At 38.2% G+C, this 18,612-nt stretch overlaps 1 protein-coding gene across 1 annotated transcript in view; it reads left to right on the top strand.

Moving 5' to 3' along the window:
* LOC135704356 (membrane-bound alkaline phosphatase-like) overlaps positions 1–18,400 on the top strand; it is a 53,555-nt gene extending 35,155 nt beyond the window's left edge. Inside the window, exons 6-7 of the mRNA XM_065225817.1 lie at positions 3,566–3,931; positions 17,822–18,400. Of these exons, the coding sequence (XP_065081889.1) occupies positions 3,566–3,931; positions 17,822–18,223 (768 nt within the window). The 3' untranslated portion in view covers positions 18,224–18,400. The remainder of the gene's footprint in view (positions 1–3,565; positions 3,932–17,821) is intronic.
* Positions 18,401–18,612: the final 212 nt, after the last annotated feature.

Raw genomic sequence — 18,612 nt, forward strand, 5'->3', positions numbered from 1 at the left:
CCAGTTTTAGACCCCGCCAAGGCCCGCCCACCCTCTTTTCGAGCCGTTGAATATGATGTCACAAAAACGCTTGATGGGCTGTATATCACATTGATGTCAATGAAAAGCATTGGTGTATTCAGCAAAGTTGTATATTTTAATGATGCCAACAATTTCTTACAACATGATAAATTGATCAAATTTGAAAAAAGCACTCATTAACTCAAAAAACCAATGTTAAGGTAGTCTTAAAAGAAAATCTATTATAGCTCTACAGAGTTATGATGTAGAAATTTGGTGTCTTTAGCAAATGTTCATAAAATCAACTGCTCTGCAACTTTGCCCAAGACATGGAACCATTATCTCGTAACTGAAAAAAGTTAGAATTTGGATGTGTAATACTAGCTTAAAGATTATTCAGGTGTGTAATTTAAAAGATGCGGGATATAATTTTGAGCAACTTCTCGCAAGACACCCAGTCTCTAAAACGTCGAAAAAAGGTAGAAAATATTTTTGACCGTCTTTATTCATATTCGTGCCACTGTGGGACGTTCCGATTGGGACCAAGCCGGAACAGACTTTCTGGTAGCTGCAGTCGGAGAACAGCTGCAGTGAATCGGATTCCACAAATATAAATAGAAAAATTACATTTCGACAGTGAGCATGCATAAGGGCGTAAACGCGATGATCGATTCTTTTCATATATTTTCTCTATGCCTTGCTCAGGATCGCGAAAAAAATTCTAGAATGTTTTCAATGCAGAGTTGTAACAGGTTGTATTGGCTATCAAAAGCAACAGCAAACGAACCGAGAAACGTTAAATCTAGCGAGTTATTAACAAAAGAGAAAATCGACGAAGAAAATCGATCATCGCGTTTACGCCCTTATGCATGCTCACTGTCGATTTAATGCTCGTGCATATGTGTGTGTGAGAGTGGTGAGAGAAGATTTTGTTTTGGCTGAATTCTTTTAGAAAATCCAATATTTTCTCTAATATTCCGAAATTGGCGTATTAAAGTTATATCCGAGATAAAAATTTAGGATAATACGGCATGGTTCTTAGTAAAATCGAGGCTAATTCGAGATTGGTGTATTATCTTCGATGGAGCTTACCGCTATAAAAAGGTTACGTAGGAATTCAGCATGGTTCTCGTGGCGATCATAAGAACTATCAACATGATTGATTATGGCATGATTATGGTTTCTTAAGTCCTTTACGGTGAGGTATAGGAGGGAATTTTTTTAAATGCTTGTGTTTTTTTTTAATATGCACAGGTTTTTGCTACGGGGGAAAAAAAGTTGAAATCTATCTATCGATTCAAAGTGTTTTCATGTTACTTCAAACGCGAAGTTAGCGATTTTCAGAGTTGGTTGGAAATGCTAACATGAAGCTTTAGTGTTATAATTTATTAGCTAGAGAATGATTTTTAGAGGAGGGTAGGTGGGTAGTTCCGTTAGAGTACGGCAGTATGAAAATTGAATAGAAGTTGAAAATGAGCGAAGGGCCATTAATGCGACAGTATAAAGTCAAACACACACCTTTTGCCTAACCCGTACGATGTACGCGGAGACATACTTCAAGTCTCCGCGTATATCGTAATTATCTATCGATGCCAAAATTTAAAAAGCCCTTGAAGGTTTTCCCCGGAGTGACAATCAAATTTAATTAAAATACTTAGTTTAAAAAACAAGTATTTTAAAAAAATTCTCCCATATCATAGAAATTATGAAACCAAAATCATTTCGGGTTATTGCTTTTGCCACGAAGCTAACTTTTGATAACCAATCACGCGTGAAAAAAGTTTTGCTGTGTCAACAGGTTTGAAGGATCACTTATTGAATATATATTGGGTGTTCCAGAAAGTATATAAGTATGCGTAAAATTTTCCTAATTTTGAATAAAATCGGCTTAACTTATTATAGGGTAAAATGTTTATCTATTTAATCAGGTATTGTTGTAAACAAGCTAGTAATTAATTACTCAGTAACTTTCTAGTAAGGTAATCAGTAACATGCTACAGTCCATTGCAAGAACTGCCATTACATTTGTTGTATGACAACAAAAAAATACAGAGAATGTAATAAATCCAACCATACACTGGATTTTTGCTGACTGGTGCTCAAGAAATTTGATGAGTCTAAGCATCGAAAAATGTAACATTATTTCCTATCACCGAAAAATCGAAACAATTATGTTTGACTATGTTCTCTACGGACGCTGTCGTGCTCGTGTGGAGCACATAAAGGATCTCGGCGTTACCTTGGACTGCAGACTCACTTTCAGAATCCACTACAACGACATCATCTCCAGAGCTAATCGACAATTGGGCTTTATTTTCAAAAAAATCCGAAGAGTTCCATTACCCGCTACGCCTCAGGTCACCCTACTGCTCGCTTGTGCGATCCTTATTGCAGCCAAGTTTAGTTGTTTGGTGCCTTTTCCATGCTAGCTGGATCACTAGAATTGAATCCGTTCAACGCAAGTTTGTGAGATATGCTCTTCGTTTCCTCAACTGGCGAGACCCAACACGAGGAGCGTTGCCGTCTTCTGGGAATCGAACCATTAGAGGTGAGACGGACGGTCGCTCAAGCTATGTTCGCTGGAAATCTGCTTACGGGTGACATTGACTGTCCAACACTTGTCTCAGCTAATTCTGCATGTCCCTGAGAGGCCTCTTCGTCAACGCGACTTTCTGTTTTTGGAACCATGGTGCCGAAATTATACACAACACGAGCCAATTCGAGCAATCAGCCGGCAATTCAATAACTTCTTTTATATTCGTCATCGGCTACTTGGCCTTTTCCGTACCGTTGACCGTAACTTTTTAGTTTAGGTTTTATTCATTTAGACAAAAAATGTCAGTTGAATTTTTCAATATGCAAATAAACAAATGTAAGAGAAATTTGCTTTGCGTGTGCACTCCACAGAACAAATCAGCTAAACCGTTTCCTTTGTTATTCCTTTATTACGTCTCTAATTATTCTAGCACTTAAATGCTCATATTATATGATATCATCAGCGAGAATAATACGAAAAACAATAATACGATCGCCTCATATAGATAAACCCATGATCCGAGTTACACCAAGCGAGAACGACATAAAACACAAAACACCGTCGTTGCTTCCCCCTCCAATCATGATTCATAATTTGATTTCCATTTCATTTCATTTCGGTCCCCTACTCGGAGATTCTCCCTTTCCAAGCCAAACCGTTCAAATTCAAAGCGTCCTGAAACTCTCCCCGATTACCACGAGTAGGTATAGGCTTTAAAAACGAACACGGCCAGCTTTAAAACGGATGAGAGCATTCCCGTCGCTGCTGCTGCTGCTGGCTGCTCGAAATGAGAACCCTCCTCTTGAAAGGAAGGTTCATTCGCTTGGAACCCTACACTGCTTTATTCTGCTGCTGCCCCGTGTCGCTTGTGGGTATGAAAATGACTGATGCGGAAAGATAATGAGGATGTTGTTATTACTTCTTCTTCTTCTTTGTATTCTTTTTATCCTACGCCGTTCTTTTCCGCATTACGAACATCCTTCCGGTTTTTGTTTGCTAATGTGTATATTTCTGATTGCCTTCTTACAGACCGAACTGGGTGCGCTGAATACGACCAACATTGACTATCTCATGGGACTGTTCAGCTACGATAGGCTACCCTATGCCACCGACATGACCGAGGAACAAAACAAGGAGACTCCACCGTTGGTCCGACTGGTGCACTACTCGCTGGAGATGCTGCAGAAGAAGGAGCACAAAGACGGTTTCTTGCTATTCGTGGAGGATGGTAACATTCAGGAAGCGCACAAGGAGAACAAGCCCAATAAGGCATTCGAACAGGTCAAACACTACGCCAATGCTTTCGATATGGCCCACATGATGGTGTCGGAAACAAACACGCTGGTTATTTCGATGAACGATGTCGGAAGTACGCTCTCTATTCCGGGATATTCGGTGAGTAGTTGGTTGATTCTAATGGGAATATACACTGGTGGGAATTAATGTCTGGTAACACAATGATTTTTGACATGCTAAAACATATTTCGGAAGTGACCAATTTCCCATACAAATAGGCGTCCTTATCTTTATTTTCAAAGGAGAAACTCTCATTTCCATTTGTTTCTCTTACGTAAATGATGCAATTGACTCTTTCTAAAATTGTTTTTAGATTCCTCGTTTTTTTTTATTGCTTTTTAAAGTGTCCTTATGTCAATTTCTAACAGGGTACATTGTAATTAATTGTGACTTCGATCGTTTCCGGTATCCATGACTGGAGTGATTTGAGGTAGAGCATTTTTTAACCTATGGGCCGCAGCCTACTGGTTGGACGCAAGCTGCTTCTAGGAGGGTCGACATGTTTTGGGCAATTTGGATTTATTTAACTATTTACCGATGTAGGGTACATGACGGCTTCGGCAAAACCTTTATATTTTATCATCAGGGGTAAATAGAGTATTGGAGTGTTCAATTAACCACTTCATTCGAGCACTTAAAATGACGTTTACTACCACTCGAACTTTGAAATAGAACATTATTTTGAGATTTTTTCTTCTAGAACCTCGAGAAAAGTAGCCAACATTTGTGCGTTTCATAAAAAAAAAATAGACCAAAGGAAAAAAAAAATAGAAATTAGTTGGTCCAGTTTTGTGAAATCGCTGGTAGAAAGTCACGCCAAAACTGCTTGACAAAGTGGTCAATTGTGACCAATAGATACTCGGAAACTGTATGTACCCTTATGCAAGATATGAGCGCTCAATGATTCCATTGATCCCTTGGATAATAAATAAAGGCGTCATTTACCCTGTACTAAATTTAGTCCATAAATCCGGACACATTTAAAAGTTGAGTATCATGGACACATACACACTTAGATTTTTGTGCAGAGATGGGCACCACCGAGCAGCTCGGTATTTTATTTTGCTGGATCTCAGTGAAAAACTTGCTGAGATTCAGCATAATTTAGGTTTGTTAGCTGAGGTTTCGGCAAAATTCCCATAAAAACACCATAATTACCCATCTTCATGCCACGCAGAACTGTAATGCCCAAGAACCATTTGCCTTCAATAAATTCGTCGGTATGATGGTTGAATTGAACTGGTTCTTTGACATAAATAGCAACACCGCCAGTGTGCCTAGAAAGTGATAAACAAGCAGCAACATTTTATCCCGGAATACTATACCGATCAAATGCTTCAATTTCTACAATATGAGTTTTTGCTAATAAAACTTAAAATGGACGTTGTTTCTCAACAAACTTGCGTAATGCTACGTTTGTTGACAACCCCGCAATATTCAACTATATTAAAAAAAAATCATATTGATTCACATTCCACCTGGCGCGTGGTTACTATTTATTGAAATGCAAGTTGCTTTTTTAAACCTAACAATTCAAGCTCAATTCGGCATGGTTGTCGTCCAAGTTTATTTTACGTTCATTATTTATTTTGTGTTGTTGGCTGCACCTAGAGCATCTCTCACAATTTTTGCAATCCATAATCTTGTGCGCAAATTCTCCACATTTGAAGCATCTCTGCACATAAATCGTGAGAACTAACGAGCACCGATAAAACCCTACTTTTACTGTTTTCGCAACATAACAAACATTCATACGTATCGACATCGACTTCAACCACAACACTAAACTTGTTGTAAGTGAAGCTAGGATTTTCAAACATTTTTACAAATTTTACAGCACTTATAGCGATGTCCGCATTTTGAACTTTTAAGTAGTCAATGAAGACATGGGAGGAATACTGTTCGCTCATGCCCACTATTTTCAACCTTGGCACCGAGAACAACAGCACTATAGTTTTCACCCAGATTGCTTTCGATACCATTTTACACATCATTTAGATTAGCACCTGCTGCACACTCAACAATAATAGAGCCATCTATATCATTCCTAAAATTACTGATTTTGTGTGTTTTTGGATCCAACTGTGTTTTCAAAAAACTTTCGAGTATCTTCGCAAGCTTATTGGTACTTTTTTGGTTTAGTCGCGATGACCGGACGAGTATTTCGATTATACAGTGTGTTACTGTTACTTATAGTTTTACTTGTTCTAGTATGACTATGTCTTTTTACAACATCCGCAAAACTCGCATTTTCTAGAAGAAAAAAAACATCATCATCGTTATCTCTATTTTGGAATTGATGTTTTTGCGTCTGGTATTTTGGTCGAATTCCGACTGAATCGTTCTAGATGCACTGCGCTGATCATTCTTTACAGCTAATTCAACAACACAACACATTAATTCTTAAAAAAAAGAACTTTTCATACTATCCAATTTCTCACTATTAAATTGTTCAAGACCATTTACATTTTGTCTTACGTCTGTCATTCCGCTTTTCAACGTGATGTCTCTGATCAGCAATGCGATCTCGTTGAAATCAAGGGGGGAGGTGGCTATCACATACGAACGTAAACAAGCCATAAGAAACCTACAGCGTTTGTTTACGTTTGGAAACAGAATGATCAGTAGGCTGATTTGACAGCAAGTCCCTCCCCCCCCCCAGGTTGAAAACCTCCTCCATCTCTTCCTTTATACTTTTAACGCGCGATATCAGGTCACAAGGTCGCGTCACAACTACACTCAAAAAATTCCACACGTATGATCGAAGTGTTTTAACACTTGATTTTTTTAAATCCAAAATCATATTTATTTTAAGTGTATTTCACCTTGGTTAAATGTGTTATACACGTTAATTTATAGTGTTTCAAACTTTGAAATGTTGAAAATCTTTCACAATCTATTCAAGTGTACTGCACTACTGTTCAAAACAGATGGATTTAAAGTGTTTTGCATTTCAATGCGATGTAAATTGCTTGCTCAGAAAGGTAAACATCGAAAACAAGACTTGTAACTTTATCCTGTCATATATGAGAACAACCGTGGCACAGTGAGATCGAACGACGACTCCGGCAGCAGCACACTCCAACAGTCCATGATCGAATCCCAAATCAAACCCATTAAAAAGGTATGTGGAAGCTCTGGCCTCTGGCAGTTTTGTTTATACTGTGGACCCCCGCTAATCTGACCGACACCTCATTCATATAAACGGGGTTCATTTTTAATTTGAGCTTCTAGTAACCCTATCAGCGTGTTTCTGGTTGCCTTATTTGCTGTTTTGTTTTGATTCTGCGTTCCGTTTTGCAATGTTCCATTTCGCTTTACTCCGTTCCATGCGCAAAATGACGTTTAGGCAATTTTTAGTTTGCACGCCGTGCAGATAAGCGGGGTTCAAATTAAAAGTGTTCAGATTAAAACCGGTCATATTACCACGGTATATTTGTCGATTCATTTTTAGAGTCGGTAAAGTAGAAGTCGATAAAGTAGAATATTGTAGAATATTGAACTATGATGTGCAAAGCTATTGATATCACCAAATGAGGCGCATAGCATCCAAGTATGTCACAATTCAAATCCATAGTGTTCAGGCATGATTCATAGTATAAGATTCACACATGAAATGGATGTGTTTCACAATAAGCGCAAAATTAAGTGTGAGACACATGATGATGACGTGTGGAATTTTTTGAGTGTATGATCTGATAGACCATTATTATCACACTTGAACAGAACATTTGCATAGAGTTCTCTACCACCGTTAGTATTAGTGAGCAGTTACACTAATACAAGCGTTTTACTGGTTGAATATAAAAAACAAACCGCTGTCAAGTCGAACACTTTAACAGCTGATTTCGTGGTTGAAAATAATAAACAAATCGATTTTACACGGCTACACTAGCAACGTTGGTGCAATCTTGCGGCAAGAAGACAATAAGGTGATCCAAGAGACGTTTCTCAGTGGAACTGACAACTAGAAATCAAGAGTGTGAGTGATCTGGTGTTAATGGTGCTGAATGTAAACATAAACAAAGCAGAAATTCATGTGAGAGTGAACTGTCAGTTCTACTGTGATCTGTCAAAAGTTCTTGGTAAACAAAAAAGTCAGCTGATCGCAACTGTCTCGTAGACAGCCTTATTGTCCGTGATACGCTTTGCTTAGAGTTCTCGTGAGTGTAAACAGAGAAAAAAATTACCCTAAATTTAAGTTCTTTTTACTTAATTTTGGGTAATTTTGAGTTCTACATCCCACTCTCGCTTTTTGTTGTTGTCAAAAACGGAACGAGAGATTCGATTTTCTCATGACTACCGTTCAATAAGCTACTAGTAAGTATATCAGGCATAACATTTGATAACGGCACAAAAGCATTTGTCAACAAACTTTCTAAGGCCCTCTACACGCGAACCAAACTACGCCCACGCAAACCAATACCACTTTCGGAAAGGTCATAGTTGCCCCTATCCGATGATGGTGTTGGTTTGCGTGGGCGTATACTCACGAGTAAGTAATTATTTTTGCCGTAGTCAAAAGGAAACTACTATAAGCTTTTTATTGAAAATTAGCTTATTGAACGGAACATGCAAGATGAGTGAAAAGAACTTAATTTTGGGTAATTTTTCGGTTCCGTGTAGAGCGTTTTTAATGAAATTCACGAGCACACTTACCCACACAGGAACCGGTTAATCACTTAACACAACCGTTACCACCACACACTCCCATCTCTGCTTACCCAATTGACCAATGCACGGAAGGAACTCACGAAAAAAATTGACGTTTGAGCGGTGCTGTGTTTACTAAAAAAGAACACATGATGTAATGCTCGCGTAACTTTAGAAAGGGGCAAATCAACTTTTATTCACGCGAACCAAAGAACAGCCACGCAAACAAAGAGCTTTATCGGGAAGGGAAGAATTTACCCTCCCCGATGGTGTTGTTGGTTTGCGTGGGCGTACTTCGGTTCGCGCGAAACGGGCTTAACAAGCATTGTGTACAGAAGTTGATGAACCATTTTTAAATGTTACGTGAGCATTATCAATGTGTTCATTTTTAGTAAACACGGCACCGCTCAAACGTCAAATTTCTTCGTGCAGACTAAGTGCGGGTTGTGCTTAATAGGCCGAAAATGGGGTAGTTAACCCTATGCGGATAGTTTTTTTACGGTTCTTCAGTCGGATTGTTAGTATTCATTTAGAATCTACACTGAAAAAAGTTTTCACTTAGTTTCTATTAGGAACGCACATAATATTTTTCCAAAAACAAAAACAATGATTTTTACCTGAATATCACATACACACTTAAATTTTTTCGCCGAGAATCCAACAGCCGAGTATTTCTGCAATTTATTTAGCTGAGATTCAGTAAAACAATTGCCGATACTCAGCTAACAAATAAAATTTTGCTGAGATATCAGCTAACAAACAGATATTTTGCAGATATATCAGCAAAAGTTACTGCCGAGGTAATCGGCTGTTGGAGATTTTACCGAGCTAGATTAAGTGTGTAGTATTAGAAATTCTACATGAGAAATCATATAGATTTTATTGGACACATAACGTTCATGTGATTTAGTGGTGCAATTTCCAATTATGGGATCACATGAAAGTTATGTGAAATTCACATGCATATTTTCCACTGGTTATGTGATTTATTTTATGAGTGTAGGACACCTGTGAAAAGGCTACTACCTGACTTATAACGAATATACGCAATGCTCGAGTACCCCAAATACAACATATAGTTCGTCTAATTTTGTATTGCTAATGCTACGTTGAAATAGACAAACTATATTGTATTCGGGGTACTCATGCACAACGCATATTCATATCATGGAAAACAAAATCGCATTTTCAAGAAGGAATTCCATAATGTATTTTCACTTTTCAAGAAATTTACAAAATATATAAGATATGTTCAACAGTAATATATTGTGTGCGATTAGTTCAAGCTTATAATGTAAAAATTCCCATCAACTTCCCTCCTCCTTTAGTTTTGTTTAATTTCCCTAAAACAAAATCAACTTAGTTAGCTTTTGCCTGTTTGTTGGTTTAAATGGAATTATTGTCTTACTGTATAATTTCATCCTAATATCGAAGTAGATAACGATCATTTGCCTTATTAGATCCATTTTATGATCGTCCACAGGTGCTTCATGATCCCGAAATTCTTCGAATGAATGCTCATAATTATTTTGTGTGCGGAGAAGTGAATTTGCGAAAATGCTATTATAATATTTCCCCACATTCATTTTTTGCTGGTCACCGACGAACATCTGTAAGTTAGATGATTCAATTAGAGCTATAACTAGTAACCTCAATTAAAAAAAAAACTTACTTTAAATTCAAATTCTACTGCTCTACAGACTGAGACTAAAGATCCTGTAGCATCTCTGTTGGCAATTATTGAACAGACTTAGCATGTGTGTTGATTGCTGCACTGAACCAATTTGACATATTCCTGTTATGTGGAAGTCTAATAATTTTGCGCTATAAGATAATCCATTGAAAATGATATGATTGAAAATGTGTCAGGTAAATTCTATATGAATATCTGATACATTGACAATGCTGATAATTTGAAAACTTTTATATGATCGCCATATGATAAATGAAAATCGGTCAAATTATAATAATTAACTGAAATGGATTTGAAACACATAAGCATAAGCTTTACTTTTCACCACAATATAATATATGTGTCATAAATCAATCGAAGTAAAGTTTATGTGAAAATCACATGAAATTTACTTATTCTTTTGACACATACATTTAATCGATTTCTAAAAATAAATCGAAAAATAAACACCAGGCAGTAGGAGCTTTCATAGTTGTGTTTTTTTTTTATTGTAGCTGATTTGGGATTCGATCCAGAACTGTTGAGCTGTGATGCTTTTCTTGTCTGCGCTCGATTCCATTGGGCCACGGCTGACTTCAATATTGAGCTCGTTCAATTAGCATGAAGTAATAACAGCTCTCCCAACATGGAATATAGAGCAACGTTATGCTCGTTTTGCTAGAGTGAAGAAAAATAGCACTGACCAATATATGCTCCGTTTCAGTGGTGTCGTGTATTCAAATCATTGTTAATGCTCCTGTGTGCAATAAAACAACGACTACATTATATGAGTTCATGGAACTGGTTCATGAAGTTCGAGTACTAGTGCTGGAATCTGAATTAGCCGTGTAGAAGGCTTACAATTAGAATCTTAGCAAATAAATATTGCAGTAGAATCATTTTTTTTTTCAATCTCAAAACATTCTTTTCCGGAACCCCTTATCTTATGAAACAATAACAAACAATGATTATTTATTACAGTATCATTGTTGTTAGCAATATTTAGTTCGACTAATCATTCTAATGAGTGTACGATAACATAGTTGAAAATTGTTTCAATAATTTATAAAGAACAATTATGTAAGATGTATTTTATTGGAAGCGATGTTCATCCCAGAAAAACATAGCAAAACAAATGTTTGCTGTTGGATTTCTTAAAAGGCAAATCTATATGACTATTTAATGATTGGGATAGATCTTTTTACAATATTCAAACCTCAAAAATCAAAGGAAGCTATTCCAATGAGATATACATGTTTTCCTATACTGCAAAGTTAAATGACAGTTCAATAGTTTCTACATGTCTGTTTACACGCGACATATCAACACACGTCAAAAATCGTTAAAAGCAACTCCAATAAAATATCCATGATTATCTTATATGATATATCTTTTAGTGAGCAATATTCATCATGAAAACAGGTACATTTTACTCGATTTGCTCATAGTGCAAACTTATATGATTTTCCATTAGTTTCTAGATGCCTGTTCCCACCCATGACATATCAACAGTTTTTCGCCATGAAATATATCAGACAATATTCATATACATCTTACCTATCGCTAACCACGTTCGAAGCAAAGTATTATCAAGTACTAAGTATGTGAAATTACGATAGAAATCATTCCATATCGCAGTCATAGTTTTTAAGTGATAATCCATTGGAATCTATCAATCATCACATATAATGAATAAATCTCCTGACATTGCTATGTTATAAGATGGATCCAATAAACGGTACATGTCGATTTGTTTCAGTGTGCGTTTGTGCCGGCATCCAAAATGAAATTATTATACTCCAATTGGAGCTGATGTCGATGAATTGTGCTCCAGAGCTTAGAGTTTGCCTTACTTTGTTTGAAATGCTTAGGGCTTCTGTATTTTCGAAACTTTGACAGTTGCCGTAAGCCGCATTTCTGATTTCGTTATGGACAATCAAGCGTTTGTAGCTTGCTTTGAATTGTATGGAGTTGGGATTATTGTTCGAACCATTCTTTGGTCGGATAGCTCCGAAGAAATGTTCCAAATGGTTCTGGCTAAAACGATACGTAAAAATTTGATCGCGCTCTCCGTTTCCTTCAACGTATATCCTGAAGATGTTATTGAAGCTACAAAGCAACCAAAAATCCAAGAAAGTCTGTTTTGCAACGAGATTGTAGAATACTGGAACCATCTGAAATTTTAAGGCTTCATCGACATAGGCTTTTTGAAACATTGAGCATCGTTGTCCATGCTGTTCATCACGTCGAAAAGGTCGTTAAAAACGGACAAAAACTCCACAGTTGCAGTACAGTTCTTAAATTCCGGATAAATACTAATCAACCAATTGAGTGCCCCAGCGACGCTTGCTAATAACTTGAACGGCCAAAAGCACCTTCATCTTTGAATTTTCAAAATGAACTTGACGGTCGCTTAGTTTGGGAGCCAATATAAGACCAAATGTGTTTTGCTAATTGTTGGACTAACATACCTTTCCTATCCCTACCAGTTGTAAGGACGTGGCCAGGACAATCCTTAACTGTTGGAGCGAGATATGTCTTTATCTGCGAGATAGTGATTATTTCCTACTTACTATCTGTCCAGTAATAGATATCCGTCTTGCTCTTAATATTTTTGAATTCATACCACTCACGATATTGTGCAACTTGTTCGATGCTAATGCTATTGCTAATGTTAATTGTGTTTTGGTACTGATTCAACTTCTCTATGTATTCCCATTTCACCAAACCATTTTTGGAAATTAGAACGCGTTGCGAATGTAAAGGGTGATACGGTCAAAATTTGGTCAAGGGAAAACGCGTGTAAATCGGTGAAATCGTTTATTTAAAAAATCAAATTAAATTTCTTTTTCAAGTTCAATTAGTATAAAATTCAGGAAAAATATTCAGTTAGGCTTCCGCTTTTCCAAATCCGAATTGCCGGGTCTTACGCTTGACCCCTGCCATCAGATTTTGTACAGCCACCTTGTCCACCTTCTTCGCCGCAGAAAGCCAGTTTGCCTTGAACTGCTGCTCGCCCTTAGCAGTTTTTTTGGTCTTCTTTAGGTTCCGCTTGACAATAGCCCAGTATTTCTCAATTGGGCGGAGCTCTGGCGTGTTGGGAGGGTTCTTGTCCTTGGGAACCACCTGCACGTTGTTGGCGGCGTACCACTCCATGGCCTTTTTACCGTAATGGCAAGATGCCAAATCCGGCCAAAACAGTACGGAACAACCGTGTTTCTTCAGGAAAGGCAGCAGACGTTTATTCAAACACTCTTTCACGTAAATTTATTGGTTGACAGTCCCGGAAGCTATGAAAATGCTGCTTTTCAAGCCACAGGTACAGATGGCTTGCCAAACCAGATATTTCTTTGCGAACTTTGACAGTTTCATGTGCTTGAAAACATCTGCTACCTTTCCCCTTCCTTTTGCCGTATAAAACTCCTGTCCCGGAAGCTGCTTGTAGTCGGCTTTGACGTAGGTTTCGTCGTCCATTACCACGCAGTCAAACTTCGTCAGCATCGTCGTGTACAGCCTCCGGGATCGCGCTTTGGCCGTCGTATTTTGTTTATCATCGCGATTTGGAGTCACTACCTTCTTGTAAGTCGATAGTCCGGCTCGTTTTTTGGCTCGATGCACGGTTGTAGACGATACACCCAGCTTATTTGCGGCATCTCGGAGAGAGAGGTTAGGGTTTCGCTTGAAACTACCGGCAACTCTCTTTGTCGTCTCAGCGGCTTCCGGTTTTCGATTTCCCCCCGATCCAGACTTCCTGGCTGTCGACAAACGTTCCCCAAACACTTTAATTACATTTGTAACGGTTGATTTGGCAACTTTTAGCGATTTTGCCAACTTTGCGTGCGAGTAGCTCGGATTTTCGCGATGCGCGAGCAAAATTTTGATACGCTGCTCTTCTTGCTTGGACGGCATTTTGACAACTGAAGAGTGAATTCCAAAATCAAAACAGGAGCAACATTCTACACACACACACCTTCAAAATGAGGGGTGTTCAGGTTTTTTAAATGCAAAATTGAAAGAAATACGTCAAGTTGATATTGACCAAATTTTGACCGTATCACCCTTTAGGGTATTTCGTACAAGTTTTAGCATGTGTACGGTTTCGAGAAGCACATGCACGTCGTGTCGTGTCGTGTCTAACAAAGGATGCTGGAAAGACGTTGTAAGAGAAGTCAAGTTTCCACGAATGTTACAGCCTAGAGCGTTCGCTTCTGCTAGGTTCGTAGCAGTACCATCGAAAGTAAACGCAACTATTTTCACTCCCGAATCATTGAGACAAATCAACAAGGTATTGATAATGTTTTTTTTTTCTCTTCAGCGTTAAGACCGTTTATTAGAAAATAAGCAATTGGGTTCTTTAATTTTGAAAAATATATCGTTTTTTATATATCATCTGAAAGAGCTTCGTTTTCTGAGCACAGCGATATTTTTATCGAACCCACACACTTACATCTCGATTTTTAAATCAAGATTTAAAGCAAAATAATAACTTCACTGTTAGACACTAAACTGACAAACTGACAGCTCGCTCCCACACAAAGTGACACCGAGGGGCGCTTATAAGGTGATTTTTTGCAAATGTAATCGTACTTATTTAAAATAGTTCCAGTGAACCAAAACTGATGAAATTTTGGGTTTGGGTTCCATTTTTAATGTAGATACTCTTAAATAACCCAATTGGTATCTTCCACGATTGTTGAACGCCAGTAACCATAAAATGAGCTGCTGGTGCCTGCTCAAGAGGTCCTGTTCCTCGAACCGAATGCCTTCTATGCCTTCTAGTTTTTTAGTATGCTCATTCCAGTTTAGCTGCGGGCCATTTCGTCCATCATTAAATAGCCAAGCAACGTTGCTCCTTTGGCCTTCATATCGACAGCTTTCTGTTTTAAGGCATCCAAAGTTTCTTTGGTACTGCCGGCTCACCATTTAGGCTTTCATACCACCTGATTGTGGTAGTGTATTGTTGAATACACTACGAACATATGAATACGCTTTTGGGGAGTAGAAATGCAGTGTCGTGGCGAATCTACGCAATGTGTCACTGCAAACTTGCCTATTCGTACGTGAGCTTAATTCTTCGAATAACGCTTGATTGGATTCAGGTCTGTTGCATCTGATATCATATTCTTAGATGTGATCGCTCGTGCAGGCCTGCCCAATTTATCTCGCAATCGCTTATTCTGACCTCTCAACAATTTTGTGAACGAGAAAGCTGCGCTTGGACTCTCGGAAGAGCGCGAAGAGCTTCATCGAGTGTAACGTTTATATTATAGCATCTCTGTTGGCAATTATCATCATTCTAACATAATTCATAACATGTTTTGATATTTTACCTAGCACAATACATAAAATAATAGAACAAAAATGAACTTCTACGTTTTGGAGCTGTTTGTCTACATCAGGACCAATTTGCCTACATCAGGAACAATAGTAAATGAATGCTGGTTATGTTCGTCAAATCTGGAATCATCATGCGGGCTTTAAATAAATGAATTAAAATATTTTGGCATCTCATCATGGATTGAAAAAGACTGAACATACCTTTCGAAGCGTGTGTTTCTTGCCAGGCTTGAACTGTTTTCGAATACTACTGGTATGGCTGTTTTATGCAGCATTTTTTGCCATTGTCGTAGTAAAGATCATTCTCAAGAAAGTGTCTGGAGCATATTCGGACGGAGTTAAACATAATTTTATTAACAGCACTCACTTTTATGTTAGCCTTCACAATCGAATCCAGCCAAGCAAATCGCGTTTTACATCATTCGGAAATCGATGTTCGGAAAAAATCTTCCTGCTGCTTCCCATCCCGGTACTTGTACGCACGGAAATTACTCTTACATGTAGATACGAAACACTTTCTGTTGCGACGACACGCTGTGAACTGCGCTTATCAAACGAATCGAACGAATTAAATGAAATTTTGGCAAACAAATTTTTATTATCGGCAAAGTAACCACATTTTTTAAGTGATCAACATTAGAGTCGGTGTATAATGAGTCACGCCAAGAGTGAAGCCAAGTCTACCTATTGAACTGTCAAATTGCCTATCGTGCAAAGTAAATAAACATTACGATGCTATGAAAGGTCCACGAAAGGTATTGCAATAAAATATAAAATAAAATTGAAGAAATCATCATAAACACGCAGCGAGCATTAAATGGTCATGGGATACGTTTGGTTTTGATCAGTAATGAGAATTTCTTCTATTTTTTGATAAGATAATTTGACAAAATCACTAATATTATGATTCACTACAGCCGTTATTTTTGGTTCTCGCTAGAAGTCATTTAAAGTTGATGTAGAAGTCCTCTGTTGCCAAGTGAAAAGAAAGGGAATCCTTCGGAAACCGTGATGCGAGTTCAACTGTTTTTCTCTTGGCGTGACTCATTATACACCGACTCTAATCAACATTAAAACAAAGAACATCATCACATGCAATTTTGACATTTGGAATGTGCGAGATGTTGGCTTCAAAAACCGTGTCAGATACCTCGCATAAACGGAGATGCTATAGACTTCTCTGACGTTTGTTAAATGCACAAGTATTAGTGCAGAACTTTAGGTAAACTATAAGTATTAATGCAAGAAAACCTTTGAATTTACTCAAAGTTCTGCACTAATACTTGTGTAATTCACAAACGTCAGAGAAGACTATTTTCAGAGGCAGAGGGATAATTAAAACGATCAAACAAATCTATACAGAGCTGGAAAAAGGGCCTATCAGGTATGATCGATTCTCTTCATCGACTTTCTCTTTTGATAACCACGGCTATGCAAACAGTTTTCGTGCTATAAAGGAGGTTTTTATCTATCGTCCAAATTGTCAGATACAACAGGGAATGTTGTTGCAGCTGAGTTATTAACGAAAGAGAAAGTCGATGAAGAGAATTGATCAAAGCAGATGGACTCTTTTTCCAGCTCTGTATAGAAATGTACAATGCCGCAGCTCACTAAAATATGCCAATATTGCCAATAGCTCGCCCCAGCGAAAGTAAAAAGTAAATTGAATTATCTAGATAGAAAATAGAGCAGGAATTAGGGCGTTTCAGCTTTTGTAAACAATTACTTCTCTCGATGATTTCTAGGAATTCAAGGCATGCCCATGCAAAGCAACATTCTTATCGGGTAGGGGAAGTCTTCTCCTACCCGGGGGTGATGTTGATTTGCGTTGGCGAGCCTTGAATTTTTAGAAATCATTTAAAGAAGTCACTGTGTACAAAAGCTGTTGCGCCCTAATGCCAGCTCTATCTAGAAATAACTCTTCTGCGGGCACACAGCACAATTTCACACTAAATTGTCAATTAATTACCACAGTACTAAGCAATAAACTATAAAGTTCGTCATTACAATCAGTTTGAGATCTCAAATGATTTTAATTCCTGATATTCTGGCATATGATACAGGGACTGCAAGTACGGGTTGTGCTTAGTAGGACGTAAATTTAATTAAAATCCTTACTGCTGTATGGGCAATGTTTTGGTACACTATATACTGTATTCAATACATATAACTTTTAAATCTCTACTAATTCTCTTACATATACAATACTACAAGGCACAGGAGTGATGCTAGAATGATAAGCGAACAATACTAGAAACATGACTAAACCTCAGTACGTCAATGTGGAGAACAAAGCAATAACCATATTTCTTTCATTTTCCCTGCAGGCACGTGACACGGACATTCTAAACGCAGCCGGCACAAGCGACAGGGACTCAAAACCATACCTCAGCCTCGCCTATGCCACTGGGCCATCGCACAATTCGTACTACCAACTGAACGAGGGTCGCGTCAATCCGCTTACCGTGCTGCAGGGAATGACGGTGAAGAAGGAACAAACCTGCAGCGCTGCTGTCCCGATGAACGAGGGTGTCAACGGTGGGGAGGACGCTTCCGTCTTTGCTACCGGGCCGTGGGCGTTTATGCTGTCCGGTGGATACGAACAGAACTTTATCGCCCATGCCATCACGTTTGCATCCTGCATCACCGACGTCTGCGGAGGGGCTTCCAGTGTGGTGATTTCGACCGCGGCATTGCTGCTGGCAATGGTGGCGCGAATTTTTGTCTAGATGGGAATGACGAGTACAAACTAGAGACCACAAAAACCAATTCCACTACTTGAAACGAAACTTAAATCCACTTTACTGTACCACTTTATAATTATAATGCGATTATTAGCTTTACGACCTTGTTGTTTCACATTTTATGTTAATTACTCATTGTTCTAAATAAATTATGGCTTTGCTGTGTTGGAAAGGCAATCAAATGCATGTGATTAAATTCGAAAAAACCGAATGACTCAAACCATGCCTCATCGTTGTTCAACCTACAAAAAAAAAACCACGCACGAAACCAAAAAGCTTCGAAACCAACCTGTTTTTGGAAAAGATGAAGGTAGAGAAGAAAACGGAATACTTATTGCCAAAAACCTGTTCCCTGCGGTTCGAGAAACTGGTAG

Source organism: Ochlerotatus camptorhynchus, unplaced genomic scaffold (genome assembly GCF_037179485.1).
Source record: "Ochlerotatus camptorhynchus isolate MF236.1 unplaced genomic scaffold, CSIRO-AGI_Acam_v1.1 ptg000002l, whole genome shotgun sequence".
Classification (NCBI taxonomy): domain Eukaryota; kingdom Metazoa; phylum Arthropoda; class Insecta; order Diptera; family Culicidae; genus Ochlerotatus; species Ochlerotatus camptorhynchus.